The sequence below is a fragment of the Bufo gargarizans genome, chromosome 3, assembly GCF_014858855.1.
Source record: "Bufo gargarizans isolate SCDJY-AF-19 chromosome 3, ASM1485885v1, whole genome shotgun sequence".
In the NCBI taxonomy this organism is placed as follows: Eukaryota; Metazoa; Chordata; class Amphibia; order Anura; family Bufonidae; genus Bufo; species Bufo gargarizans.
Window position 1 is genome coordinate 122,824,572 of NC_058082.1, and position 10,379 is coordinate 122,834,950.

At 41.9% G+C, this 10,379-nt stretch overlaps 1 protein-coding gene across 1 annotated transcript; it reads left to right on the forward strand.

Moving 5' to 3' along the window:
* Positions 1–980: 980 nt before the first annotated feature.
* PMEL (premelanosome protein) lies at positions 981–10,379 on the forward strand. Its single transcript, XM_044286208.1, has 12 exons — positions 981–1,102; positions 4,222–4,353; positions 4,538–4,684; positions 4,769–4,909; positions 4,987–5,148; positions 5,399–5,776; positions 6,073–6,492; positions 6,617–6,769; positions 6,847–6,940; positions 7,084–7,289; positions 7,872–7,959; positions 10,018–10,379. The coding sequence occupies exons 1-12, from the start codon at positions 1,039–1,041 to the stop codon at positions 10,163–10,165; spliced, it is 2,133 nt and encodes a 710-aa protein (XP_044142143.1). The 5' UTR covers positions 981–1,038; the 3' UTR covers positions 10,166–10,379.

Here is a 10,379-nt window from a genome sequence, read left to right on the forward strand (position 1 = left end):
AAAGGGCACAACTTGTTTTTGACAATTTGCTTTGGAGCATAACTTTATTTTATTTTTTTGAGGACAATAAGCCACAATAAATAGTGGTGGTCTATTAAAGTGAATGGAACCTGCTCAGTTGAAAGCAAGTCCTTCAACAAACTATACAGCATATGAGTGCACCCTAAGGTGCACTCACACAAGCGAGTTTTCCATCAGGGTGCAATATGTGAAGCAAACACATCGCAACTAAATTCTGATCCATTCATTTCAATGGGTCTGTGCACATGAGCGTTTCTTTTTTAATTTTTGGGTTCAGGAAAAGCTGTCTTACATTTAGACTAGCGCTGGATACGCTCAAGTTATGGAGAGGCCTGTGCCTCTTCATAACTTTGGTGGAACTGCTGCCAGTGCCGGGCCTAAAAAAAAAAGTGCCCCTTTGTTCCTGGGGGGGAAAAAACTACCCCAGCGCCTGGATGACTTGCTGTAGTTCTTCACCTGGGACCCCTGCCGATCAGCTGGTGCGCTGTCTTCTTCCTAGGCCTTGGCCATACATCAGTCACATGGTGCTGCGCTCACCTGAGCTCCAGTGTGCGTGGTGGCTCACTTAAACAGCTTATCGATGGGACTCAGATCCTCGCCAATGTGATAATGAAAACCTATGCTGAGGGTAGGTCATCATTATCCATTCTTGGAAAACGCCTTTTTAATAAATGACCCCCAGAGTGCCACATTGCTGAAAGTTTCTGAACTGAGAACTTGTGCAAATAATTGTGATTACGATCTTTGCAGTTTATGTAATGGAGTTTCTTCACACGGTTACCATCTTATGAGAAGTCTGAAGGAGATCACATGAAATACCTTGCCTGAGGTCTCTAACATTGACTGTGTCCACTGTGGCCAGAGAGCCTTGTGAGATGAAGAGGAATGTATTAATCCATGTGAAGTCACATGGGGGAGGTATGGTTATGCTAATGAACTTCTAATGGTTATTTTAATAGGAGGCTTCCCTGTTCATCTCTTCCATTGTGCTGGAGTGCTGTCTTGGTAGAAGAAGGCATGAGTGGAATCTGGTACCTCGCTGTTCTGTGGCTGCTGTGCGCTGGGATAGAGGCTCAGAATGGTGAGTACCGAAAGAACTTGATGTCCTGGAAGCTAGATACACCAGGAATTTCTGGGCATTGATATTTCCTAATTTAAGGTCTCAATAATACTTCATTGCTAGTGTAATGGTTGTACAGGGTTGGTGGCAGTGACATGTAGTAATTATTATACCTCCTTAATAATCCATATGAGTGCAGGAAACCTGCTGGGATACATGATATGGAGCTGGTACATTTATTTTGTGCAAATGCAATCAGTGCCTGATGTTTTAAATGTATGAGTGATTAAAAGGGGGGAAGAACGTTCTCCAGTCAGCATGCAGTTGGTTTAACATGTACAGGAAGATGTGGTCTATACATTGTTTGTTTGAGTTACTTTTCAGCTGTGACACTTGGCCACTTAACTATAGTCCTCTTTCATATTCAAAGCTGAACCATTGGGTGCCAAAGACCTTTTGCTGTGGAACCTACGGATTCCAAAGTGATGTACATGGCAAATTGGAAGTTGTAGATGAGCCTGCATTCTGCCTGCTTGACTGTCAGTCCCATAGATATTGAATAGTGGCGCTGTGCATGCTTGACCAGTGCTCTATATTCCAATCTTTCATAGAGGATTTTTATTTATTCATTCTTCCCCTTTGACAGCTTTTATGGACAAACAGAAAACCATAATGAATAATAGATTAATGGTATTTGCCTATATGTCAGAATAATGATAGATCATATCAAATGCTGTAAATGTGTTCATTGACGCCATCTGTAAAAGCTCCTCCAGTTAAAAAATAACTAACTAGTAGAAGCTTGTAATAAATCAAGCATGTACCCTGCCCCTCCATGAAATCTCCTCATAACTGTGGCCCTGAAACCTAGGGCAATCCTGTTGGGTCCCAAGGGCTCGCGCCCCCCCCTCCATGATTGATCACTTAGCCAATGAGTAAGTCCTCATGCACACAAACGTTTTTTGGGTCTGAGTCAGTTTTTGCAGACCCATTGACTTCAATGGGGCCACAAAAGATGCAGACAGCACTCCGTGTGCTGTCCGCATCCTTTGCTCCGTTCGGTGGCCCTGCAAAAAAATATAGCTTGTCTGTCTTGCGGACAAGAATAGGCATTTCTACAATGGGCCGCCCGTTCCACAAATTGCTGAAGGCACACGGGCGGCTTTTGTTTTTTGCGGATCTGCCGTTTGCAGACCAAAAAAAAAGGAACAGTTGTGTGCATGAGGCCTAATTGTTGCATTTCTGTAGGATGGTTATACATCTGAAGTGGCATTTCCACATCGCCAATACTTGCCCGGATAGGATGTATCTGAGACCTCAGCTTTCAGTCTAGCTGTTTGTAGAGAATAGCTCTGTAATAAAGCATCTAATGGAACATTACACAAGGACTTTTTTAAACTACAATTGGGCCCCTCTCACGCAAGCGAGTTTTCTACGCGGGTGTGGTGTGAACGCATAGCACCCGCACTGAATCCTGACCCATTCATTTCAACATGTCTGTGTCCATAATTTTATTTTCTTTTACGCATCAATTCTGTGTTGCATGAAAAACACATTGCACCTGTGTGGAAAAAAACGCAATCGCAGACAAAACTGACTGAGGTTGCTTGCAAAATGGTGTGAGTTTCACTGAACGCATCCAGACCCAATCAGTCACGCTTGTGTGACAGAGGCCTAAGGCACCATTTTACACCCCTGTGAAACTGATATTTTGCAGAGCTGTACATCTCTAGTGTGCACAAGTGCTTAGAAGAACCCGGACTAGAAACATATAACCTGATTAGTGCTGTATTCCCCCCAACATTTTAGCCTGAGAACCACTGTATGGCTTCTATGAAGTGGACCACTGTCCAGCACTGTGGCTCCATTACCATGGGCATGCCTGGTGTTTCAGACAAACCTTTGTGTTTAACGGACAGGATGCCAGGCACTGAACGATATATCCAGTAAACAAAGCAAAGGCACTGTGCAGTACAATGCCAGATTTAAACTGGATGAGGTGGCCTTTATTTTTATAAGCATACTGGCACTTTATATAGAATGCACACGGGGTACAGAAGTTATTTTTGAAAGCCTTAGCCAAAAGAAAACTCTTGGCATGTTTGGCCCATAGAAACCTATGGGCATGTAACTAGGTCAATGGAGGCACACTGTCTGTGTTCTACATACTATGTCTTTATACAGTACCATATTGGAGACCTTCTCTGTTGTACAGTGCTGTAATCAGTATCCACTACTTTAGTACAGTGTCTTGTTCCCTGGACCCACCTTCCTGCCATCTTCTACTCTGGAGATGTAGCTTATTTTTGGGTTTGACTCTATCTGCTCCGAAACAAGTGGTGTCCAATTATATAACTCTTATCTCCATACTCGTGTTCTGACTCTGTGCTCCTACAAACTGTCGGTACAATGCATTGAGAGGACTCCTGAGCTCATGCACCTAATGGAGAAGACTGTCTTCCAAATGCATTTTACTGCTGGTTTGTTTGAGCAGAGTGTCGGAACGCAAGTGAGAAAAAAGATAAAAATTATATAATCTTACTCAGCGTCCTATAGAGTATACCCTGCTGTCTCTAGTCTTGAAGCTGCCAGTTTCTCTTTAAAACTGTTAAGAGAACATTTTTAATGTGTCTTTAGCAAGATGTACACTAAAGACGGACTCCTTAACAAGCGCTCATCAAAAAAGTAAAGTTGTCCAAGGTCTTTAGTATATCATTTGATACTACACTATAAAGGTATGCACATTGTAGCCTAAAATTATTGCCCACTTAATGGATGGCTGGAGGTTGAACATTATTAACCATACTCCCATAAAGCCTCAGGTTAGACACCTCAGCTGAGAATCACATGTAGGATTCCAAGAAGGATTGAATTCCCATGTGACCCATCTCTGCCTAGAGCCCCTCAGCATGACTCCAGATCATGCATCACATGCTGATACAAAGGGGCTCTAAGCCAAGAAGCCTGCTTGAGAATGTGGGGGTCATACTGCAGAGGAACCTCTGTATCAACATCAGTTTTGTTTTAATCCTATCTCATGTGACCTTAAGTTTCACTGAAGAGTGAGGAATTATGTTGGCATTTGGTACATTTAAAACAGAACAGCGTTAATATTGGTCATTTCCATTTTTATATTGTAGGGTCACGAAATAGACTTCAGCAGAACAATATAGAGGTGCAAAGTAAGAAACGTCTGCCTTTCAAGTCATGGAACAGCCATATGTACCCTGTATGGAAAGGAAGTGAAGCACAGAAGAGGGACTGTTGGAGAGGTCAGAAAATTGAGTTGTCTTACAATTTCTTGTACTCAAATGGGATAATGGTTTAAGTACATTCATATTCTGTTTAAAAGAACTGGTTATTATATACATGGTGGTATAATAGATAAAAATTATGTACTATGGGATCAGCCATTAATACTAGTCTTGTCTTGTGTTACAATATCTTTCTATGCAGGAGGCCAAGTGACTTTCAATATCCAAAATGATGCCCCAACATTAACTGGTGCAAAGGTTTCATTCTTCATCCAGTTGAACTTTCCCCATAATCAAACTGTGTTGCCTGATGGGCAGGTTGTATGGAGTCAAAACTGCACTAATAACAGTAAGTAGTATTTCTGCCAAAGTTCTATACTGAATTAAAGTGAGTTTGAACACTGTACACTAAATGTTTGACTTTTCTATGAAGGTACCTGGGTGTCAGCTGGTGAACCAGTCTACCCTGATGGGTGGTCAGAAGGTTCTAAATGTACCTTTCCAGATGGCCGTCCATTCCCACGTGAGGCTGAGAAGAAACGCAGCAAATTTGTCTATGTCTGGCAAGCATGGGGTTGGTTTCTTTACCAAAAAACTTACTGGTCATTTAAGAGTTGACATTTAAATAATTTAAGCTGTGGTTTATTCTAGGCAAGTACTGGCAGGTAATAGATGGCCCCACTTCCAATCTAACAGTGGAGACTGATGGCGTTCCACTTGGCTCATACACAATGGATGTTGTGGTCTACCATTATCGAGGGCGGCAGAAATTCATCCCTATTGGCAGCACATCCTCTCAATTTGCCATAACTGGTATGAAGTTTATTTCCATATTGAGTTGGAAACAGCTTGTGAACCATCAGAACCTGCTATTTCAATTAATTTGGATGGGGTACTAAGTGAATGTTGTAGAGTATTGCCTTGTTAGTTCAGGAGACTCTTAATGTTGACCATATTGATCAAGGTTTCCTAGAGTCTAATGGCTGATTTCCCCCCCCCCCCCCCCCTTTTTTTTTTTTTCTTTTTTTTTTTTTTTAAAATAAATGAACCTTGTATGTTACAGATCAGATACCGGTCTCAGTTTCCATATCCCAAGTTCTTGATCTGGACCAGGAGGACAAGCGCTTCATCCAGAACAGAGCGGTGTCCTTCTCTGTAGCAGTTCATGATCCTAGCAACTATCTCCAGACAGCTGACATATCTTTCTCCTGGGATTTTGGAGATAAGAGTGGTACACTTATAACTCGGAATACAGGTGTTACTCACACATATGTTTCTCCTGGTCTCTTTAATCCAAAGCTTGTTGTCCAGGCTGCCATTCCGATCTCTCCATGTGGTAGTGCTGCTCCTGTGGTAACAACTGCACAGGGGGAAGTGACTACAGAGATACCAGCAGCACCCACCACTCAATCTACTACAACCAACAGTGAACAATCAACAGGTATGTTGCACCCTCAAACTTTTTTTATTCTCTCTATTACTTTATATAGGCATTTTGACCCCAGTATCTATGATCACATCTCCTGGCATAAGCAGAACAATATAATTTGAGCTTACTCAGCCATTTATATTAATGAATTCTTATTCACCACTTGGAATTTATTTTAATTAGGCACTTTGAATCTATTAACAGACAGGGCACTTGCAAGCTTAACACTGACAACTTATTATGGACTTTCTAGCCACTACGGTTTATGGGTATAAGTTAAGTGTTTAACTTTTATTTTCCTCCCACAGTGGTTCCCAGTGGTACAGTTGTGCCAGTTCCAAGTAACTCCACACTGTCACTCAATGAATCAGATTTGTCTGTAACTGAGGCTTCAATAAATGACCTTAACATGGATTCTGAACCTGTGGCAACAGATCAAACAGTTGTACAGACTGTTATTCCTGGAACTTCACAAGTGGTTATAGTCAATGGTGAAGATGCTGTAACTGAAGTCTTGCCTGCTGATGAAGGCTTGCCAGCCACACAGGAAGCCATTCCTAGTAGTGCAGCAGTAGTTGGCACAGAAGCTAGTAGTTTGGCAATAGTTATAACTGAGGCTGTGCCTACCCAGTCTGTAGAAACTGAAACGCAGCTTGCTGAGGGCATTGAAGAAATTGCTGCACCAAGTACTGGCACTGAAGTTTCCTCTACACTAGCACCAGCAGAAGGTATGTATAGGGCTTCTGGTGTCTCTCAATATGGTGGTAAGGATTTAAATTACTTCATGAAAACAAGAATCATGTCTTGTAGGCAATAAATTGTTCTTAATGATATAAATATATTTCATAACAGTAACAGATCTGGTTGCATCCAATGAAACGGTACCAGTCACAGAAGCTAATGGAGAAGTCTTATTACTTGCCAAGCGCCAGGCTCCTGAGGGACCATTTGTTGGGTGCCTACTTTACAGATACGGAACATTTGCCAGTGACCTGGAAATTGTCTGTAAGTGCCTAGTGTTATAAGAGGTGTGTGACCTCCCACTCCACCAACCTAATGTGTTTTAATGTTTGTTCTTGTAGCTGGCATTGCAAGTGTACAGATTGTTCAAGTGGAACCAATTGTGGCTGCTGGGCTTGAAAACACTGTGGATCTCACTGTTACATGCCAAGGAAGGTGAGCATAATGGAGCAGCATGCAAAGCAATGTCTACTGCGTAAAGTTCAGTACGGGTTGGGTATGATAGTGGCTGCTATAGGCTACACTTTTTTTTTTTTTTTTTTTTTTTTTACCTTTTGATAATTGCTTTGTCGTTACAGTGTACCAAGACAAGCTTGTACTGTCATTTCTGACTCAAACTGTGAGAATCCCCAGCAGACTATCTGTAACACAGTGGAGCCCTCTTCTGACTGCCAGCTAGTACTGCGGCAAGTCTTCAATGAAACTGGAGTCTTTTGTGTTAATGTGTCCCTGGCTGACGATGTCAGCTTGGCTGTTGCTAGTGCACAAGTTAGTGTATCATCAGGTAAGTTGGTAAAGTGCATATCTGATTAAGCTATAAAACTACTAGTCTCTTCTCAGTCTAAAAACCATGAATACAATACTATGCAAAAACACTGCTAACACAACTAATAAATACAATGGTGCCATACTTATGGTATGGTTAGAGGTACAATACAGTGTGTGCTCGGTATGCATGTGGAACATGCATTCACTGAATTTAATGGAGGCCAGTATGGCCCCAGAGAAGGTAGTGTAGGTTCCTGTCCTAAATAAAGCGCCTTGTTGTTGGCGGACAGGAACACACTTTGTACAAAATGTATTTGCCAAGAATTAATGACTGTATTAGCACTAGTCTACTTATTATAGGGAGTATGGCACTATTGTATTCACTTTATTTGTATTTGCAGAGGTTTTTTTTTATTTTTATTTTTTTCCCCTCAATACTAATACTATGGTATCAAAAGGGTTTAGCTGAAACTTGATTTGAATCTCTGTAGCAATAATAAACCATATGTTTCATATGGGGGGGTCACTGATGTGAACATATGGTGCACAGCTCTTCTACATAACTGAATGCTGTGATGTATGCCTCCATATATTATAGGTGCCGCATCTTCTGTCAGTGGAATTGCTATAACAATTGGTGTACTCCTGGTTGCACTGGCTGTAGCGACTGTTGCTTATACATACAGGTGAGTATTTCATATTAAAGTGGATGGGGGGCTTGTGAAGACATTACCCATATGACGTTTACCACAATCACAGCAGCCTTGGCAACACCTTAGAAGCTAGGATCTCTAACCTCTAGTCCTCTAACACATTCCTCCATTTTAGGAGACTAGGAAAACCTAGTTAGTTAACACTCTGCCTCTGCAGAGGTGTCACTTTATGTAATAACTTAGGAATGCTTTCACTTATCTAAGCCATCCTGAAACAGTTTTCTAGTGACACACTGTACTTCATGTTGGTTGAAAACTTGAGTTGTGATTTGCCTTTTATTTAAATCCAAAACCTGCAGGAAACTTGATTAAAAATATATAAGGGGCTGACATATTGGCCTCCAAATGAACCAATTTTATAAACTACACCCCTCAGATTATTCAAATTTTTATTTTATGCTTTGTAAAATCCTTTAGGTCAGGCATCCTCAAACTGCGGCCCTCCAGCTGTTGCAGAACTACAACTCCCAGCATGCCCAAACAGCCTACAGCAGGGCATTTTGGGAGTTGTTTTTTTTTTTTTTTTTTAAGGGGTGCAGTTTGAGGATGCCTGCTTTAGGTGTTACACAGAAAAAATGTAGACGAAAGCACAGCAAGGGTCAACAGTGAAACAAACCAATACTGATTACCCTGATTCTGCAGTTTACAGAAATGTCCCTGGTTGTACACTGCTGTATGAGGGCAGGGCACATTAGGAAAGGTGCAGGTTTTGCTGGAATGATTTTTAGGCACAATGTTGCCTTTGACAAGACCCTGAGATACCACAACAGTGGTATAAAATCACTTTATTAAAGAAATATATTCATTGCCATATACCATCTATGGGGGCTTGTTTTTTGGTTTTCTACTCTGCAATATTCTTGTATGGCAGAGTACCGTTGGGTTTTAGGCCTCATGCACAAACTTTTTTTGCAATTGTGTGCATGAGGCCTTACACTAACTAAGCCAAATGGGACCCTCAGTCTGTTGGGCTTTGATACATGGCAAGCCTGGAGGAATCTGTATGCCATGGTAACCAAGCTGCTGCCATCATGGCGGCCCAATGAGGGGAGCCGTCGGCTATGTCCATTTGCCACAAGAGGTTAAAAGGGGTTTCTGAGATTTCTATACTGATGGGTCATCAGTATTTCATCAGTGGGAGTCTGACACCAAGGACCCCTGCTGATCAGCTTGAGAAGGCAGCGGCACTCCTGCGAGCACTGCAGCCTTCTTGCAGCTTTTCCTAGGCCACTAACTACATTCATTGGTCACATAGTGTAGGAGCAGCTCGGGCCCCACTGAAGTGAACGGAGCTGAGCTTGATACCAAGCACAACCCTATACAGTACAATGTACAGCACTGTGCTTAGTAAGCTATGAGAAGGCCGCAGTGGGTGTTGGACCTCCCGCGATGATATACTAGGGACCTATCCAAAGGCTAGGTCATCAGTATAAAAATCTCAGACTCCTTAACCCGAGGACCATTAGAAATGCATTAATACAGCTCCGAATGAAGTCAGTATAAACATGTAGTCAGTGATGCCACACCTGTTACCATGTAGTTTTATGGTTATTAGGCAAGTTCACGTTTGGCATTATTTGTGGAGGCACTAAGAGGACATGTCACCACAAAACTCAATGGAATCTGTATGTTTTTGGGGGGGAAATCACTACCTTGTATTTTATACATTTGATCTCTGCTTTTTCTTGCTTCACTTGTACATGGGGAGGTGTTATCGGTGATTTATAGCATTTTGTGTAATTGTGTATACAGACATGGCTCATTCACTGTCAGCTGTTCACTGGGTCATCTTAAAGGGTTATTTCATAGTAGACATTGGAGGCATATTGCCAGATGTTGACCTATACTTAGAACAGAGCCCAGAAAGTGCCAGAGGACACACTGCATGTGCGGCCACCTGAAGGTCATTTCTATGGGACTGCTGAGCAGCATGCTCGGCTACTTTAGTAAGCCCCTTAGTAAAAAAAAAAGTGCGAAGGTCCTTAAAAGGTGCGACTGTTGTGCATTTATTTTATTTTTCTATACCCTCAGACACATGAAGACTTACACGCCTCTCAGAACAGGGCAATCCTCCAACTGGTTCCCTGATCGTACATCTCTTCGCCTCTTTATTCAAAATGCCCTTGGACGCTCATTGAGTGGGGAAAGTAGCCCCCTCTTAAATGGTCGCGTGGTTTGATACAAAGGTGGCAGAAACATGATCTGTTCTTGAAGATTGTACAGACTGGTGGAAAGCCGTTCTTCTTAAATCTGTTGTAAAAGCAACCCTTAAAGCGAATATGTGGCATTAAATGTTTTGGTCCAATGCATTTCCAGCACTATGTAAGTTGTGAGGAGATACAATCTTCATTCTAAGGCTGAAATTGTTCTGCCAATAAATTTATAAAAACAAA